The sequence below is a fragment of the Talpa occidentalis genome, unplaced genomic scaffold, assembly GCF_014898055.3.
Source record: "Talpa occidentalis isolate TD23 unplaced genomic scaffold, MPIMG_talOcc4v2.1 talOcc4.8, whole genome shotgun sequence".
Taxonomy (NCBI): Eukaryota; Metazoa; Chordata; class Mammalia; order Eulipotyphla; family Talpidae; genus Talpa; species Talpa occidentalis.
In genome coordinates, this window is record NW_023605194.1 from 42,428,424 (window position 1) to 42,448,368 (window position 19,945).

At 49.6% G+C, this 19,945-nt stretch overlaps 1 protein-coding gene across 3 annotated transcripts; it reads left to right on the plus strand.

Annotated features, from left to right (window-relative positions):
• Positions 1-1,194: 1,194 nt before the first annotated feature.
• DNAJB12 (DnaJ heat shock protein family (Hsp40) member B12) lies at positions 1,195-17,220 on the plus strand. 3 transcript variants are annotated; one of them, XM_037497197.1, is made up of 9 exons: positions 1,195-1,542; positions 8,629-8,809; positions 10,012-10,157; positions 11,493-11,678; positions 11,790-11,869; positions 12,936-13,045; positions 14,477-14,649; positions 15,141-15,292; positions 16,663-17,220. In XM_037497197.1, the coding sequence occupies exons 1-8, from the start codon at positions 1,410-1,412 to the stop codon at positions 15,260-15,262; spliced, it is 1,131 nt and encodes a 376-aa protein (XP_037353094.1). In that variant the 5' UTR covers positions 1,195-1,409; the 3' UTR covers positions 15,263-15,292; positions 16,663-17,220. The 3 variants fall into 3 exon arrangements, with proteins under 3 accessions (XP_037353094.1, XP_037353092.1, XP_037353095.1); XM_037497195.2 differs by having other exon boundaries at positions 1,333-1,542; positions 15,141-15,286; XM_037497198.2 differs by lacking the exon at positions 1,195-1,542 and adding an exon at positions 7,284-7,330.
• Positions 17,221-19,945: the final 2,725 nt, after the last annotated feature.

Consider the following 19,945-nt stretch of genomic DNA (forward strand, 5'->3'; position numbering starts at 1 on the left):
CTAACTCTCACTTGAGAGGCCACCAAATGAGGGCTTCCCTTGTGGTGCAAGGGATTAAGCCCAGCACTGTGAAGCTATCCTCAGCCTCTGCAGCACAAGTTCGATCCCCATGCAGCCAGAGAGCTACCCACATGGCACAGCAGACCTCTCCTGAGACTACTGCTCCCCTCAGCAGTGTATTTCAGTCACTCTGCCTGTTCTGCTCCTCACTCTCTGTCTCTGGTGAATCCTCTCACCCCAGCACCTCTGGCCTACACCCCAGTTCTTGTATGCATAAATAAATAAATAAATCTTTTTTTTAAATGACCAACTGATTTGGCAATGTGGGCCATTTGTAAACTTTACAAGGTTGCTTTCTCAGGAGTGGCAGACATGAAAGCTAGACAGAACTAAACTCCACTCCACAGTGGACTCCTACACACTCTCTATGGTGTATTCTCCATGTTGATCCTGTCTCACCAAGAAAATTTCCATTTCAGAGCATTTGCATTTGCTCTTCCTTCTGTCTGAGCAACCCTTCCTCCAGATAGATACATCTGGAATATCTACTATCTCTCCAGAATTCAGATTTAAAATAAAAGCTTCTGAGAGATTTATCAGGCTATTTAAAATAGCACCTCCCACTCTTTTTCTTTTTCCTTCCTTTATCTTCATAGCGTGTATACCTATCTGAATATATCTGTTTATTGGATATCTCCCTATGTGCTCTAAAATGTAAACTCCATGAGGGCAGGGGCTTTGTTTTGTTCACCACCCATATCCCCACTGACTGACAAGTAGTGGGTAATTAATAAATATCTTTTTTTAATATTTATTTATTTAAATATACAAGCACTGGGTACAGTCACAAGCGTGGGAGGGTGAGAGAATTCACCAGAGCCAGAGCGGGGAGCAGAGCAGGCAGAAGGACCGAAGGACACTGCTGAGGGGAGCAGCGGGTGGCAGGAGAGGTCTGCGCGCCATGTGGGACCCTCCTCTGGTGGCCGGGGAGCAGACGGGGATCGAACCTGCGCCACAGAGGCCACAGGCAGCTTCGCAACCTAGCGCTCAACCGCTGCGCCACCGGGGAGGCCCAATAAATATCTTTTGACTAAATAGATTATCTTCGTCTCAAACATAGAAGAGTTTTAACAAGAACCTGCAAGTCTAATCAACTTTAAGAACCCTTAACATGACCCTTTGGGATTCAGGAACGTGGGCATGCACCCATCCTTACTACCAGCTCTTTGATGTCCGTCTTTTAGAAGACATACGGTAGTGCTTTCACCTCCGCTCGAATCTCGGGAAAGGAGGGGCGGAGGGTTTTATGTCATCAGCCTGCGCTCGCCTGCCCCGCGACGCGCCGGCGGCTGGCGCAGCCTTTCGCTCGCCCGGCCTCCCCCTCCCTGGCTCCGCGCTCTGGTTCCGCCATGGAATCTAACAAGGATGAAGCCGAGCGCTGTATTAGCATCGCCATCAAGGCCATCGAGAGCAACCAGACCGAAAGGGCGCTCCGCTTCCTGGACAAGGCGCAGCGGCTGTATCCGACGCCGCGAGCTCGCAGTGAGTGATAAGTACCGGAGAGACAGAAGGGACATTAGAACTGATGGGGGGAATACGGGAACGGACCGACGGGAGCAGTTGGAGGAGGGGGAGGGGTGGCGAGGCGCGGCTACGCCTGCGCACTGAGGTGCGCGGTGACTGCTGGGAGATGTAGTCTTTCGCTCGCACGCCTCTCCGGGATGCTGGGCGTCTGGTGACCCCCGCGGTCACTACTTAAGTTTCGTGGGTGATTCCCAGCCCCCTCTGAGATTTGGGGTTCCCGAGAATGAGAAGGATTAGTGGTCGGAACAAGGGGAATTTATGTGGAAGAGAAATTGAACTACTTTTCCCAAGGGGCCATTCGGTCGCCCAGGGTCAGTTGCCGGCCTGGGAAAAATTATAGTTCAAGAAAATAAACATAACTCCTCAGATGGAGTAATGAGTTCTAGAGAGGGAAAGAAAAGTCCCGACCTTCGGACTGACAGGAAAGGTGTCTCCACCGCTTCACTCCCTCACACGTTCCCCTGAGTTGGTCAGGGGCCACCCGCTAGAGACTAGACCCTATCTTTACCACCACTCCACATCACCTTGGACGGTCTGTTCTCGGACCTGGCTGCTCCCACTCTCCTGGAGCCTTTTCACCAGTTTGTGAGATTTCGGAGCGGATGGCCTTGTTGGAGACTGACATTAAACACTCCCACCTATCCTAGCCCCCTAAAGCCCATCAGTGTTAGGCCATATGGGCTGCTGAACAGCATTAGGTTGCTAAGCAGCTCTCAACTGAAGACTTACAGACCAGGGAGGGAATAGTCAGCTATCATCTTACTCTGCCCAGGAATTTTTTTCTTTTACCCAAGTCTTCAAAGCAATGTTTTTTGTTCTGAGAGAAATAACGACTTTGATTAAAGAACTTTTTCTTACTACAAGTTGGAGGGGGAAGAGAGGTAGTCCATTACATACAAGATTTATGCCAGCAGTTACCACCTAGCAAGTTATCTGGCCTATAACAGGTGCTCAGAATCAAAAGGCTGACTTTCATCCTGACTGCTGCCACAGAATCTTTTCTGAGCTTGTCTGCAGAACTAGAGGATTGCCGCAGATAACATGAATAACAATAATACTCACTGGAATTTTCAGTGTAGGAGCTCTTTCAAATCCATTTTCTTACTTGACCTGCCCTATCAGGAGGCAGAGCAAAGATCATTATCATTGTTCTATAAATGAGGAAATAGCCTCGAAGCGAGGACTTGCCCAGGATTACACATTAGAAACTGGAAGTTCTCTGACTCTGAATAGTCACCTTACTAGCTTTCCTTGACATATTATGAAATTGAGACAGGAGAACACTGACAGAAGCCTAGAACCCCTGAATGATCTTCCCTTTGGACTCTACAGATTGGTCTTTGGCACATTTGCTTCTTAGAGAGGGTTTCAGTTTGTATTTGGCAGGAGGTAACCTGCTTGGGGGTTTCCCTATGAACTAAGTCATATGCTGTAATAGGGTTTCGATGGGTGTCATTCCTGGAGCTCAAGCACTGGAATTTGCTCAGTCAGAGCAGCCACCTGTACATATTTGTCATCTTCAATTTCTGTCTGGAGAGAGTATATGCCTTATTTCTCTGTAAACTTCACCTTGTACCATCTGTAGCCCTTCACTAAGTTGAGAAGGATTTGGGGTTAATTAGGCCTCAGGTTAGGAAATCTTGCTTAAAAATATTAGGTAGTTGTCTGCACTTGATATTTGAGGTTTGAGCACTTTATAGAGTACTTGTTTGATGCAACAGACTGTTTTGCTTAAACGGTCCTCTTGCTCAGTCCTAAGATATAGTAGCAGTTGCAGATATAGTAGCATTGGTGAGACAAATCCTCACCTCAAGAAGTTGACAGTCTAGTAGGAGACACAATTACAGAAGAAGTAATACCTCAAGCCATAGAACAATAACTGTGATTAAAGGTGCCAACGATGTGAGGATAGACTTAGGCTCACAATTTGGTAAGGTGTTTCGGAGTGCTGGAGGTGGAAGGTTAGAGGACAGTCTTGAACATTATAAGCTGTATAAGCATGGCCATAGCAAGAACATAAAAGTAGGGGTAGATCACAGTGAAGGAAGGTACAAATGAATAGGACAGGAGGCAGCATATGATCTGTGCTTTCAAGGAAAATGGGGGAGCTGGAGAAATAGACATGGGGAATAGACATGGAGTCTAAAATTTGTAAGAGTTTTGGACAAGGAGATTGAGTGTGGCAAGATTTGGAGGCTGCCCAGGTAGCAATTTGAGTATAGAGAGGATTAATATTGGAAAGTAAATGAGGCCAGATTGTGGAAATCCTTTCCTGCCAGGCCAGTATATTCTTTATTCTGTAGTTAGTGAAAAAACAATTTGATAGCAGGAAGAAGATAAGGATACTATTCTCTTTTTTTTTTTTTTTTTAAAGATTTATTTATTTATACAAGCACTGGGTACAGTCAGAAGCACGGGAGGGTGAAAGAATTCACCAGAGCCAGAGCGGGGAACAGAACAGGCAGAGGACTGAAGTACACTGCTGAGGGGAGCAGCGGGCACGGCAGGAGAGGTCTGTGCGCCATGTGGGACCCTCGCCAGTGGCCGGGGATCGACCCGGTGCTGCAGATGCTGTGGGCAGCTTCACAGCCCAGCGCTCAACCGCTGCGCCACCAGGGGAGGCCCAGGATACTATTCTTAAAGAATAGCGTGAAAGGTTATTGAGAGGAAAGAGAGATTCGGGTCGGAAACCACTTGGGAGACAATTGCATTGAGTAGGTTAGGCGTTATTCAGGTGTGAGATAAGGCAGTATGAATGAAGATAATGTCATCAGAGAGGAGGTACCAAGCATTGTGTGAGGGATACTGAAGAGAAATGAGAATACAGAATCCAAGCCATGTGACCACAAAGAGACTGAAGAATGTGGATGGGAAGAGATGGACAGAGCACAAGGTGCCAGGGGGATGGTCCAGAGGAATTGTCAGCATGAAGTTCATTGGAGTTGTGTGTGGCTGAAGTCACTGTGGGAAATGTGAGACATGTAGAGAATGTTACTGCAGGTACAACCATGAACCACATCCGTCCTTAGTCAATGGGCAAAGACAGGAAGCAACAGAGTGAGGTGGAGCGTTAACAGGAAGAGGCAGTCCCAGGAGGTCGTAGTGGCCAGGTAGCCATGGAGCACGTTAGTTGCTGCAGAGGCCATGTGGGAAAATGACAAATTGAGAAAAGAAAGGGGAAGGATCCAGAGCATAGGTCGTAAATAAGTGGAAGGACAGACAGAGGGAAGGGTTAGGGAGGAAGCTCAGAGTAACCTTGAAGGGTTTAAGGTCCTAACAATGTAAAGGATGTGAGGGGACTAAAACTTGTGCTGCAGGAAGTGGAACAGAGAAACCCCAAGGGCTGGACATTGTACTATGGAGCAGTAGCCAGGCCCTAAGCCTAGAGGTCACAAAGCCAGCTTAGTGGAGCCAGTCAGTCTCTTTCTAGGAGTTTCTATTCAAAGCCTAGCAGACTTGTAGCAACTGACTTAATGTGAGGCTTAGCAACAACAGTAAAATGTTCCAAGTTTTCCAGGGAGCTGATGAGAACAGCCATAGGCCTCAGTTTCCCCAGCATACAAAGAGAGGGTTGACCTGGATGATCTGGCAACTCAGATTGCATAAGTTTCTGAGAGTGACTGACTCTGGGCTCCAGGCTAAGTCAAGAAGGCCAAACTGGGAAGGCCAGCACAGGAGAGAGAGGAGCTGCTGAGAGATTGGGGCATTCAGAGCAGGACTGAGAGTCCTAGTGCTAGTGAGGGCCAGAGTGGGGTTATGTGTTCAAGTCAGCCTTACATTATGTGCTCAACCCTCCGTTCACCTTTTTTCCCTCAATCTTATTTACCCTTCAGAAGAACCCTCTGAGGGCAGGGATCATGTCTTCTCTAAGGAATAAGATTACTTGACAGGACCACATGACTTATTAGCAAAGGGACCAGACTTTCTAACTCCTATCCAGGCCCTTTCCCTACTCTGGCCTCCCTTTCCTGGCTCACACTGAGCACCCGAATATGTAGAGTGCCAAGAAACAAACATAACAGTAACAGCACTTAGCATTTGCTGGGCATTGTGTTAAGTCCTTTATATGCATTTACTCATTTACTTTTCATCCTTTTTGAGGGAGAACAGTTCTTTTTGTTTTTTTTGTTTTTTTTTTTTTTAAGATTTATTTATTTATTTATACAAGCACTGGGTACAGTCAGAAGCGCGGGAGGGTAAGAGAATTCACCAGAGCCAGAGTGGGAAGCAGAGCAGGCAGAAGGACTGAAGTACACTGCTGAGGGGAGCAGCGGGCGGCAGGAGAGGTCTGCGCGCCATGTGGGACCCTCCTCCGGTGGCCAGGGAGCAGCCAGGAAGCGAACCGGCGCTGCAGAGGCTGTGGGCAGCTTCACAACCCAGCGCTCAACCGCTGCGCCACCGGGGAGGCCCGAGGGAGAACAGTTTTACATGGAGAAGCTAAGTTACCTTGTCCAAAATGACCCTACCAGCAAGCAGCAGAGCCAGTTTTGAATCCAGGTAGTCTTACCCTCCAGTTTGAGTTTGAGGAGGGGCCACTGTGGTGGCTTGGGTCATGGAAATGCTCTCACTCTCTCTCAGGTGCCCCATCTCCCACCCCAGCTTTGGTCTCTTCTGCGATTTGCTTTCCTTTTTTTTTTTTTTTTTTTTTAAGATTTATTTATTTATGCATACGAGAACTGGGTTATAGAACAGAGGTGCGGGGTGTGAGAGGATTCACCAGAGACAGAGTGGGCAGCAGAACAGGTGGATCCACTGAAATACACTGCTGAGGGGAACAGCAGGTGAGACAGGAGAGGTCTGCTGCACCATGTGGGTCACCTCCCTGGGCAGGGATCAAACTCGGGCTGCAGTAGTTGCAGATAGCTTTATAGTGCTGGGTCTTAACCCCTTGTGCCACAAGGGAGACCCTTGCCTTCTTTTTAAATGTCTGCTGACATTTCTGGGAAGAAGGGTCAGAATTTGAACCCAATTATGTCTGTCTAACTCCAGAGTCACATTAAACTGTTGTAGCTCCTACTCTTTTGTGACATTTGCCTAACAGTCACTGTGCCATGAGGGATGGAACAGTGAGTCACAATGAGCAAGTCACATCCAACCCTGGCAGAGGGGGTGTCCAGGCCTCAAGAGAGACCTACTTATCAGCAACCAGAAATTGTTCATTGCCAACTCAAGCAGGAACCTTCTGTGTCACCAGCAGCACAACTTCTCCCCTTTAGGCTTTCTGCAGGGAAATTAAGAGTGCCTGACTCCATGTAACTGTCCTGAGAAGCTTCCAGAATCTTCCCTAGGTAGTACTGAGGAGAATTGGCTCATCCCTTGACTGATGCTCCTGGGTTTCCATGGCAATTGGATCACTGGTCATTGTGTCCTTCATGTTTGTCAGCTCAACCTGGACCAGAGAAATGGAAATAAACTTCATTTAAAGCCCTCGGAAACCAGCAAGCTAATTCCACCCACTGTCCCATCTTGATCAGCATCTCTTCATCTGTTGGTTTCTTCCATTGCCATTCCATTGATGCGTGGCTTAGGCCTGGAGTTTGGGATGACCTCAGATTTCATGGCTACCACTTGATCCAAAGCCTACTGTATGCTGAGACTGCATTCCTAAGCCTGGAGCACTTCAGCCCCCACCATCTTGGGGATCCCCCCCTCCCTGGTCATCAGACTCCCTGCCAGTCAGTTCATCGACCCAGGTCATATTATTAGCAGCTACTCACGTTGAGTACTCTGTCAGGGTTCATGCCAGGTGCTTACCCACATTATCTCATTTCATTCTTATGCCCCCTTTTGAGGAAACTGAAGTTCAGAGAGATTTCATAGATCAGCCAGGGTCATGTTGCTAGGAAGTGGCCAAGCTAAGATTTGAAACATGGGGCTTTCTGAATTTAACTTCTATACTTGGAATGACTGTCTTAAAAGGGGCTCCCCTTGCCTGACCTGAGTGGTCCAGTGTAGCAGCAGAGTTAAGAGCAGGGTCCTGTGAGTTAGACAACCTAGAATTTAAATGCTGACCACCCAGCTTGTCCATTCATCAGACACACAGCTTCTTCCTTATAATGGGAATGGTTGTGATAAGACTGTCCGCTCCTGCATTTGGATTTTCCAGCTGCTGACTTAGTGGAGTACATGAGTTTGCTGCAAATAAGACAGCAGTAACTCAGGGCACAGGGTCCACTTGCACGCCAGTGTTTAGCTCCCCATGAGCCCTGCTGCAGGCCCTTTGGGTGAGACCCAGGTATGCCGCAGTAGGAGTGTCTAACACCCAGCACAACACCTGAGTCTGGCAAACTCCTGGTCCATTTGAAGGGAACTGGGGACCAGCTGGCCATGCTGCTGACCTTCAGCAGAAACTTCACTGGAGTTTCAAAACTCATTTTGTGCCTGGGCACAGGGGATTTCTGCCAGAAGTCTGGGCCCTTCCTCAACAACAGGAACCAAGGACTTGGGTTTAAATAATCATGATCTGTCTGAGGGTGACAGCTAATGCCCTTAATGGACTCTGAACATTGAAGCAATTTGACATGGCCAGCCATTTGAAAATGTTAAAAAAAAATAGCAAGTAGTATGCATAGCAGATACTTATCCTAAGTCTTGCACTACTCTTGGCCCTCTGGGCACACTCATTACCCCTTTTCCTCTACATGGTGAAGCAGAGGCCTCCAGGAAGCCTTTCTGACCAGCTGAATCAGATGGTCCTGCTAAGTGGGGGAACCCATTCACCATGTCAGCATTCAGCAGAGGATATCTATTGAACATACTACTTTGGAATTTTAAAAAATCTGAAGGATTAATTGTTTTTATGTTGAGTTTTTTAATGATCTATATACCCTGCTGAGTGCTGAGGCCTTTGGGTTGTAAGAGAATGGGCCACTATCCCACTAGCTCCCAAGGCCCTAGTCAGAGAGGGAGCTCGTGGCTTTGCTGTCTGAACAAGCAGATTGGGTTTGGGGGACCCTGGCCTCTCCCCAGGTCAGCAAGCCTCTCAGCTATGGCATGTGGCCTTGCTGGAGCAGGAGCCCTAAATGGTTTTCTTGCCTCACACAGCCCTGATCGAGTCTCTCAACCAGAAACCACAGCCTGCTGGTGACAAGTCCCAACCCACAGAGGAGACCCACACAACCCGTAGGAAAGTAGGTGGGACTGACGCCCCCTCAGCCAACGGTGAAGCTGGAGGTGGAGAGAGCACCAAAAGCTACACTGCAGAACAAGTAGCGGCCGTGAAAAGGTAGAGGGCTGGGCCGGGCACGCAAGGGCAGAGCCAAGTGGTTCTTGGCAGGTTTTCAAGTCTAGAGGAGACTTCCTGTATGTCCTCTGCCTGTGGTCTAGATGGGTCCTGGGAGGGTCTGGAGGATAGAGGAGGTTCAAATGGTCAGGCTCCCCAGGCCCACGCCTTGTGTCCCACCAACCCTGGCAGAGTGGGGAATCAGGGCTCCACTGACCCAGCCCACCAAGGCAGCCCCAGGCTCTTTACACACGTGGTGCTGAGGCCTTACCCCCCAACCCACACGCCACCCCCAACAAAGATCTTTTCAATCCAGAGCCTGTGTGGGGTAGAATGGAGACAGGAGACAGTTATCCTCTAGAGCTTGGGCCGACCATGCATGGAACAGCTCACTGCCAGGTGGAGATGATCCAGCTTAGGCTTCTCTGGAGTAGATACTTCAAACTCTCATTTCTCCCCAAGCCTCCCCACCAGCTGGCCTCAGGAGACCCTCCAAGGTCTCTCCCACTTAGTCCTGGCTGCTAGTGGAGACTCTGTCAAGCTTCAGGATGGGGTTCATCCTGTGTGTGACCTAGCATAGCTATAGTTTGCCGTGAAAGCACAGGCCAATTTACATTTTTCTGACCAGACAAACCCATCAATTATAGGCAGTGGAAAATGATTATGGGGAGTTGGGAAAGCATGGAACAGGTCGAGAATCAGGGGATCTCCAGGCACCCCAGGAGTAAGAACTGATAGAAGAGAACCAGAGTCTCTTCAGGGTTCTGTGATGGAATGAGCAGACACCTACCATTTCTGGCCTTTGTGTCACCCACTTCAGACTCGAAGTGCAAGAGAAAGTACAGCTGGCCGAGCTTGGGACATACCTGCCCTGGGGCAGAGGCCCTTCACTGACATCCATTGACAGTCCTTCCAATGGGCTGCTATTAGTGGGGAGAAATGGATTCCGTCCTTGCAGAAACAGCAGTTGTCCCTCCTTAAATCCAGATGTATTATTGGTGTTTCCTCTGGGCTCTGCCCAGTTCCCCTTTCTAGCCGGAGCTTGCTGAAGGTCCTGTGTCCCAGGAGTGGAGTCTCAGCCATGCCCCAGTGTCCCCCCTAAGCCTACTCAGAGCTATGTATATACATTATTTGTTCCTTACCACCTCTCTTCATGGCCCCAGGCCCATGCAGAGCTCCCCCATCTCACTTTTCTCTTCCACCAGGGTCAAACAGTGTAAAGATTACTACGAGATCCTGGGGGTGAGCAGAGGGACCACAGATGAGGACCTGAAGAAGGCCTACCGCAAACTGGCCCTCAAATTCCACCCAGACAAGAACCGTGCACCTGGTGCTACTGAAGCTTTCAAGGGTAAGCTGGCCCTGGTTTCCTTGAGTTTTAGTGTTTTTACCTCTAGTCCTTGGGAGGGAATAGGGGGCCAAAAAAGTTTTTTCAAGAAGAGCCCTTCGACCCGGGTCTTACCGGCTCAGGAGTTGATTCCTGGGCAGAAGGTCCTAGTAGCCTCCTCTAGCTCAGAAGCACCACTCCTGCCTCCATGTTCTCCTAGGGTTACAGGAAAGTAACTGAGGTAAAAGAAGACCAATGGCTTGTCCAAGGTCACACAAGTAAGGGAGAGGCAAAAGCAGGCCTCCTGGCTCACCCGTATGCATTTCCCTCACTTGGGATCTTGGTAACAGTTTCCCTGTGCTGAAGGGCCCTGTCATTTAGCCTCAGAGAAAGGAGAATGGAAGTAGGGAGACAAAATGGACACTGTTAATGTTTCTCTAGCCCTGACTTCTGCCTTAGCCTTCCCAAGAGGTGCTGAGAGCCCAGATCTAGCTTTGGGGCTTTGTCAGAATGGGAAGAGGACCAGGATTCTACTTTCAGGGGTTGCAGGTTCTGAGCCAGATGCATCTTTGCCTCATCCTCTGAAAGAGCCAGCTGCTTGAGAAGGAGCAATAGACTGGGCACACCCAGAGCTAGGTTGGGTGCTCCTAGTCCTTTGGGGCACAGGCTTCCCACAGGGATGAGGGCTCTCTCAGCTATATTACCAGCAATGAAAGAGTCTCAACAAGAACTCAGGAAGGGAGCCATTCCTGCAGTTCCTGCTGCTGTCCAATTTTCAAAGACATCATATGTTTGTTTCGCCATCTGTCAAACTATGACTTCAGGATTACATAATCTGAAGAAAGAGATTCCCCCATCCCACTGAGAACCCCAAGAGAGAGGAATGAGGAGAGAGGGTTTTGAGGGTTTTCATAAAGTCACGGAACAAACTTAAAACACAACTTACCTGGGTTTGATTCCTGGCTCTGCAACATCAGAGTTGTGTGAGCTTAAGTAAGTCACTTAACCTCTCTGAGCCTCATTTTTCTCATTGGTAAAATGGAGAAGGAGTTGCTGTTAAGCATAACTAAAACAATGCCTATAAGGGTTCTAGTGCACAGAAAAAGCTGGACCATGGTAATGAAGTTGAAAGCAGAGAGCCTAAGTGTTAATCTTCCACCCAGCCCAGGCTGCCCAGATTTACTTATGAGTATCCTGCATTCCACTCTCCCACACTTGCACTGAAGCCCAACTTCCTGAGCACTCCGCTTCCTAAATTACCACTTGAGTATCTGAAGGAAGAGAGCTCTTGACCGCCATAGGAGCCTCCTGCATTCCCAGCATCCTCAGACCTACCTGACCTCTCTACCTTCTTTCTAGCCATTGGCACAGCATACGCAGTACTTAGCAACCCAGAGAAAAGGAAACAGTATGACCAGTTTGGGGATGACAAGAGCCAGGCAACCCGGCATGGCCACGGGCATGGGGACTTCCACCGTGGCTTTGAGGCTGACATCTCACCTGAAGACCTCTTCAACATGTTCTTTGGTGGTGGCTTCCCTTCTAGTAAGTCCTTCCCCCACCCTTTCCACAGTGAGATCTCCCTGGGGGTGGTGGTAGGAGATCCTCTTTCTTTCCCAACAGCCCCATTCCTAACTCAGTTCCTCTGACCCCCAGGTAATGTTCATGTCTACAGCAACAGCCGCATGCGCTACCCCTACCAGCAAAGACAGGACCGCAGGGAGAACCAGGGTGACGTGAGTGAGGAAGGCTCTGGAGAGAGCAATGGGAGGGCGCCAAGCTCAACCCCAGGGCGTGGGACTTGGAGGAGGGAATCCCAGCTCTCTTATTCTGGGAGGACAGTGTCCCCACACCTCTCAGCCAAGGAGTCATCTTGACCCTTTCTTGCTATTTGTCTAATGGACACTAGAGGGAGCCATACTCCATATTGCCCAGGAAAAAATGGGGACTTGATGGCCTCTGTTAGGGAATGTAGCACGGAAATTTCTCCACCTACAAACTATAATAGTTAGTGTGAGTGGCCTTTGTGTAGTCCATTGTTTATAATGCCAAACTGACATTTTCCAAGCAATGGGAAGTTAAACTTCGTGAGAATTATAAGGGATGACAACATAGGTGCTGGCTCTTTTGCTTCCTTTCAGCCCTCTTAAAAAAATGTGTACAAAAGCTGTTAATATAAGACAATGCTTCAGACACATCTGGAATGCCATGGATTAAACAATAATAGCTAGTTGACTAAAATTAAAATGCTGTGAGTAATTGTGGAGCATTTAAAATAATGGCAGGCAAGGAGTTCCTATTTGCTCTGACATGGTGATCTATTTTTCTTTATTCATTTTTTAAGCTTTTATTTTGTATGTACTTAACATATAAAAGGTTTTTAAATTATCACACAGTGAACAAATGTATTTTTTTCTAATATTTAACTGGCATTTATTAAATTGTTTCAGTTCATATAGTACATATAGTGAAATCCTCCCTTTAGCCCTTCCTCCCATTTTCCTGTTGGTAGTAACTTTGCTCGTATTTTGGTATTCTCGCAAGTAAATAGGTATATCCACCTCCCCCCTATATTTAGCACCAGCTACTGCTTTGTTTTTATCCAGGGAAGCTGGCAGATGGAGAAGCTTCTATATTTTGGGAGCGTGTGGGAGGGAAGGGGAGAGAGTGGTTCATGACCTGTTTGCATGAAGTTGGCTCCTACTGATAGGCTCCATTGTGCTGGACAATCTGGTGGTGATTGTGGTCAACCCCACAGCCCACCCCTGTCTGGCTTGGGTGACCACTGGCTCTTCCCTCCAGGGCGGGCTGGGGGTGTTTGTACAACTGATGCCCATCCTCATCCTGATCCTCGTGTCAGCTCTCAGCCAGCTTATGGTCTCCAGCCCACCCTACAGTCTGAGCCCGAGACCGTGAGTACCTTACAGCTTGGGGTAAGGCTGGGGTGGTGGGCAGAGAGGGGCTCTGAATTCTTGGCCCCATCAGAGGCCTTCTTTACCCTTCTGATCCAGCAAGTTGTTGATCATACTTCAGAAAACTGCTTAGAATCAAGAAAATATACTTTCCCTAGTGAACTGCAGTTCTTGATCTTTTCAGGATCACAATCCTTGAGGAAATAGAATGAAAACTGCAGGTCTTTTCTAAACGAATACTATGCATACCCATGATTTCACAGACTTCAGGACACCCTCCCCCACATCTTATCTGCCGACTTTGAGATAAGAACCTTTGTTTTTACATTCTCTATGGGGGCACTGGGGCCATGGAAAGTACAGGGTCTCTAGAGTCAGACAGAGCAAGATTGGCTTTGAATCCCAGCTCCCCTAATATAAATAGCTGTGTGACCCTGGACAGTTATGTAACTTCTCTGAGATGGTTTCCTCACCTATAAAATTGGAATAACAGTATCTGCTTGCTTGTGAAGATTAAATGAGTAACATGCATAAAATGCCATGCTCATTAGTAATGCTAGGTAATATTTGTTGAATGAATATGTGGTCTCACTGTCCTGTGGCAAACTAATCATTTAGACTAATCATTTGACTTTTTTAAGGAGTTAGCTCCCTGGTTATTTCCAGCACTAGAACAGTGTCTGACATCGAGTGGGAACCCTCTGCTACCACCAAGTGGCCTGAGTCTGTCTTGGAGCCTGACAGGATCCCTGTCAGCCAGCAGGGGGCAGAGTCAGTACACTGAAGCCTCACCAACTGTCTCAGGCTCTCTGTGGCCTGTTGCCAGTCCTTTTCTCTGCAACTGAGGAGAGAAGAAAGTAGCAGCGGGCAGTCAGGGGCTCTACTTCCCAGAGCACCGACTCCTGTCTACGTGTTGATACTTTTCCCACAGCCTGCATAACAGAGCTGGAAAATGGAACCAAATGCTGGAAAGATACAACTCCTTGGAATCCTACGTCATTTTGTTCCTAAGCCTGGCAGCTCCTGGATAGGCAGGCAGACCTTCGATAGTGGTTAGCTTAAGGGATGAATGAGGAAATGGAGGCACAGGAGACTCAAGTCATGTAGTTCATCAAAGATGAAGCCTAGTCCCACTCTAGTTTCCCTACTTCCCTGACCAGGGCCTTTCAGAAATGGGCTTCTCCCCAAAGGCCCCCAGGTCAGCAGTGTGGTAAGCAGAAAGCCTGAGGAAGGGCTTGTTGTAGTCTGGACCACTTGCACAGGTGCACCACCTGCCATTTTTCAAGACCCTCGCTTGGGTGGTGTAGAGTTGCTGCTCTAGTTTGTGAGGGAAACAGCTACTCTGGTCTGTCTGGTGCCTCCTGTCGGAGTCCCCTCATCCCTGAGCTGCCCTAGTTCTGCCTAATTTGTACCTGGTATATATCTGGCCAGATCGGTGGGCCATATCCACAGGCGAGTCACTGACCACCTGGGCGTCATCTACTACGTGGCAGAGACCTTCTCGGATGAGTACACAGGCTCCAGCCTCAAAACAGTGGAACGGAACGTGGAAGATGATTATATTGCCAACCTCCGAAACAACTGCTGGAAGGAGAAGCAGCAAAGTGAGTGGGGGGCTTGGGCGGGGGGGAAGGGGGACTTGAAAAGCAAGGAAGGAGACAGTCCTGCTTAGCCAGTGATTTGTGGGCCCAGCACCTGGCACTGCCCTGTACCCAGTCACCTCCCAGCCAAGAGCTGGACTCCACCCCTGTATTTCTGTGGGGCTGGGAGCCAGGGGCCACCTGGAGCTTCCTCCAGGTTCCTGTAAATCACTGCCAGAAGTAAGTATGTAGAAGTGGATTGGAGCAGATTTCCTGGCTACCCACTTATTGGGCATCAAGCTCTATCTGTGGGTAGGTCTGGCCAGGATGACTATGGCCTGCCAAGTTGGGACCATAGTCTTTACTCCTTTGGGGTCTCCCCTACAGGGAAGCCAGCTCTGCCCCAGATCCTGGGCCTGTAACTGCCTTGCCCTAGCCCTCGCAGGCCAGGAGAGTGCCAGAGCAGCCTTCGAGTGATACAGGATGTGCCCCAACCCTGCCCTATTGCTTTGCAGAGGAAGGCTTGCTATACCGGGCCCGATACTTTGGCAACACAGATATGTACCACAAAGCACAGAAGATGGGCACCCCAAGCTGTAACCGACTGTCAGAGGTGCAAGCCTCCCTGCATGGATAGTCCTGGACCAGCCGCTCCACCAAGGTCCAAGTATGAACAGGGCCTTCTTCACCCTACAACTCCTGGCAGCCCTGCTCCTGAGGCAGAGGAGGGTGGAGAGAGAAAGGGAGGGAGCCTAGATTGTGACAAGCTTCTTGTCCCCAGCCTGACCTGTAGGTGGCAGAGTCAGGCAGCTTTGGGGCCTACTGAAACTGAAGTCTGTTTCAGCCCTTTATTGCTACCTCCACCCCACTCCTACCCTATTACTGGCCTCTGGGTCTGTGGGATGCCCAAGTCTGCTGCCAGGGGCGCCACGTAACCACCTTGGTCTACTCTAGCCCTCACATCACCATGGCCCTGTCCCTTGTGCAGCAGACTATTGTCTATGCCCTGGTATTTAGGCTGCCAAATATTACTAGGTCCAGGATAGTCCCCACACACCCACCCCACACCCTGCCTGGGAGGGAGAACCATGGGTGGGCCAAAAGCCCTTCCTCTTTTTTTTTTTTTTTTTTAAAGATTTATTTATTTATTTATACAAGCACTGGGTACAGTCAGAAGCGCGGGAGGGTGAGAGAATTCACCAGAGCCAGAGTGGGGAACAGAACAGGCAGACTGACGAAGTACACTGCTGAGGGGAGCAGCGGACATGGCAGGAGAGGTCTGCACGCCATGTGGGACCCACCAGGGCAGCCTGGGATCGAACCAGCGCTACAGAGACTGTGGGCAGCTTCGCAGCCCAGCACTCAACCTCTGCGCCACCAGGGGAAGCCCCAAAAGCCCTTCCTTTTATTCTGTCCTTCCAGAAAGGAGGAGATGGAATCTGGCCAGGGGAGGGAGCTGACAGGCAGCTGAAGAGGCCTGGTCTCCTGACCACTCCCCTTCTGATAGGATCAGAGGCACTCTCTCCAATGCTGCTGCACCTGGCAGCCTAGAAACCGCAGGCATCTGGCCCACCTAGGCATCGCACCTGTGGTCTGAGTATGGGAACAGAAGGTCATGGGTTCAGGGTTGAAAGCAGAGAAGAGGGACTAGAAGAATGAAAATTGCTGGTAGCAGGCTCCCTGCCTCCTTTACCTCTGCCTGTGTGTAATGGGCTCTGTTCCCAGCATTTGCCAGAGGGGCAGCTTGGACCAAGCCCAGAGGAGTGTGGGCAGAACCCATGAAGGTTCTTTTCTGTGTTGGTACCCTGCCCACCCCCTTCTTTGCGGTATCCTCTCAGCAGGGATCCAACTAGACTCTGCTTTTGCTCTGAGGCTGTTTGCGAGTGCCTCTGGGAGAGCGAAGCAGACCGTAGGAGGGGATTGGGTGGGTGTTGCGGTGGGCAGGACAGCAGCAAGGAGGTTTGCTTGTTTGTGTGGTCTAAACTAGAGTTCCGGGCATGTGACTGCTGAGCTAACTGTTACCACTCTCCTCCCCAGAGTATGAAATCCCTGGAGAATTTTTGGTGACATGCACTGAGCCAAGGTGATGGACTGTATATTTAAGGAAAGACATAAAAAGAAAAAAAAAATTAAAATGGAATTGGAGGCCGAATGCCGCACAGCTGCCCTCTCTCGCCCAGTAAATGCAGAAAGCTCTTAGGACAGACAGGAAAACCTGCCACGGGGCTGCTCCCCTTCCTCCTAGGGCTGGCAGAGGCTCAGGCACCCCATCAGCTCTCTCCTAAGATACAGAAACCATGGCAACGAAAGTAGAATGTAAAACTTGCAGCAAACGTCTGTGGGAAGGGCAGGGGAGGGGGCACCCAATTGCCTTTCTTCCCCCTCCCAGGAGCCACCACCCACAAGTCGCTGCTCAGTGGAAACCAGTCAGAGGTGGTGACTGAGGACAGAGAGGAGGAAAGAATTCTCCATAGAATGTAATTTATAGATGCGTGTATATGTATATATATATATTTATATGTAAATAGTTATATATAAAGATATATATATATATATATATAGTCTACTTTTTAAACTATGCAGTGATTTGGTTAAGTTGTTAGCTGATTTCTCCCGTTTCAGAAACAAAGCCTGTTTGGGGAAGGCTGCCTGGTCCTTCAGAGGCCGGACATCAGCCACAATCGACAGCATAAGGAAAATCGGGTCATACGCTTTTCATACTCCCCTCCGCCTCAGCCTGTTTTTGATGGCAGCAGTAATCATGAGTGGAAATCTGTGGAAAACTTCTGAAGGTTGCCAGGTTTATGGTTAAGCTGTTGGAGAGCAGGCTGTGGAGGGGAGAAAAGTGCCCCTTGAGACAGGTACCAGGTCACTTTTGAGTCACGACAGAGACCCCCAGACAGGGCCTGCTGGGGTGAGACCATCCTTCTCAAGCTTTGGCCAGCTCAGGTGGGCTCCTTGTCCTGGTGCCCAGGAGCTCTCTGACCCACTGCCACAGAGAACACCAAAGCTGGAGAGAGAGACCAGGTTCTGCCTAACCACCTCCACCCCCCTTAGTCCTTAAGGGTTTTGCCTTATAGGTGCCACAGGGCACAGCTCCACTGGTTTTTCCTAAGTCGTGCACCAAGGACTCCAGAGGCTCTCCCTGCAAGAGTCACCAGGTATGCCCAGGACCCCGGGGCAGCAGCCAACTCCTGAAGAAAGTCCATAACCATGGCACCAGTCTCCGCCCACCATGGATGTGACACCACCGGCCTTCTCTTGCTCTTTGGACAAAGAATGCACCTGAACCAGAAGGGTTTTCTTATCCTCACCTTTCAATGAGGATTTTTCTCAAAATAGCAGTTGCTGCCAGGGGAAGGGAAGGGGAGTTTTATTTATTCCCACAGTTTATACTGGGCCTTTTGGAATTGCCATTTTTCCTGAATTTTCCTCTTCTCGGTAGGTGTCATTGAGCCTGCCATCTTCCAAAGCCTTACTTCCCCATGCTGCCAGCCAGGAGATGATAACCATCTTACCAGAATTTCTCTTGGCTCTTTTTTTTTTTTTTAAGACCCCCTAACAAAGAGGATTCTTGCTGGCAAACACAGCTCAGTAAGGAAATGTCAAAACTGATTTTTAAACAAGGTCCTGCCCTGTGATGAAGTGGCCACCGGCCCAAAGAGATGATAAGAACTGGACATGGGCAAGAGTGCCCTACTGTAGTGGCCCTGGTGCTCTGCCCCACCACCCTGACTGTCTGGTCTTGGTAGATGTCCCTAGATGGGCTGAGCCATGTGCAATAAGAACACAGATCCTAAAGGATCCCCTGAGAAGCTGTATTTCTTGAATTAGAATTCTGAAATTGTAAATCTATAAATATATGTTTATTATGTGATTGGCTGCGTTGTCTGCATTGAGCAGGGGCACTGAGGGAGGGGGCCTTGAACACCTGCTGCTGCCAACACTGTACAGTCTGTACCACCAGGAGTTCTTAGTAACACACCTGACTGTCCCCCACACTCCTTGAACTAGCCACTTGGGTCACAAGTGTTCCAAAGCTGAATTCATCCAGACAAAGAGAAAGGGGCTGCACTGACTATAGGGGTGCAGGACTCTGGAGCCCCTGATGCCAGTCTTGAGTCAAAAACCTGGACCGTGATTGGTAACCTCTGCTTCCCCTCGTTCTCACTACCTCCCTTCATCCCTCCCAAAATCAGTTCTATAAGCAAAATAGACTCTCCCTAGTGTGGAGCCCAAGCCTGCTCTGGATCCAGAGCACAAGAAACTTGGGGAAGTTTCACCCCCGCTCTCCTTGCCGTCTTCCCTGCCATCCTTCCCACACCACCCCTATAGCCCACCCTCCTCCCTCAGGAGATCAGAAAAGTTAAAAATGTAGCAGTAGGGCTTCCCGAGAATGAGAGGCAGATCTGCCTGGGCCTCCCAGAAACAGGGCCTGCCAGCCCTGACTGGTGGCCCGAGGCCCCTCCTGCTGCCGCTCTAGCCAAAGACAGGCGGGCTGCCCGGTGGTGCCACCACAGCCTGGGAGCTCATTGGCTGCACCGCCTAGGGTCACCACAACCTGCCCTGGCTGATCTGCGAGCCGCCACTTGTTAGCAGCAGTTGGCAGAGGCGTTGCCGGCCACCCCCATTTACCCACCCCATCCCTCTGCCCTCCTCCAGCCAGAAGGGGCGGGACAGATTCAGTTTGACTGTTTGCCGCAAAAAAGAGCCTTTGACAAGTGTCCCCACCCACTGTCAGGTGTCAAAACGAGCCACTAGTCCATCCAAGCTGCTGGGATCTGCCAGCTTATCTCCTTGTCCCAGGCTGCCCCAGGTCTCCAGAGAGGAGTTCTTCAAGGGGCAAGGAGCACTCCAGCCCGACTATAACCTCATCTCCGCTCCCGTCGTCTCCTGGGGGAGGTCACCTGGCTGGCTAGGGCAGGCATACAGCAGTGCCAAGACTGGGATAAGTAAGACTGTTGACACAGAGTCAGCTCTGGAGCAACTCAGAATCCCAGATGTCATGGTATGATTTGGGCAAATCAGCCCATTCACTAGGGCAGGAAACAGGCTCAGAAGAGGCAAGGTGATGCCCAAGTATCTCCTGGAAGCCATACCTGTCTTTGGGATCTATGTAAGCAAAGCAGTCATTCTGCAAACAATTTGCTGAACCTGAAGTCAGTGTCCCTAAAGAGATGAAACCCACTAGTGCCGAGTAGAAGGCAGAAAACTTGAGTCCGGAAGAGGGAAAAGGCCGCTTAAGGAAAATGGGACTTAATCTGAGGGGCTTGGGTTTGGTGATGAACTGCCTTTACAAGCAGGTGCACGCTCCTTGCAG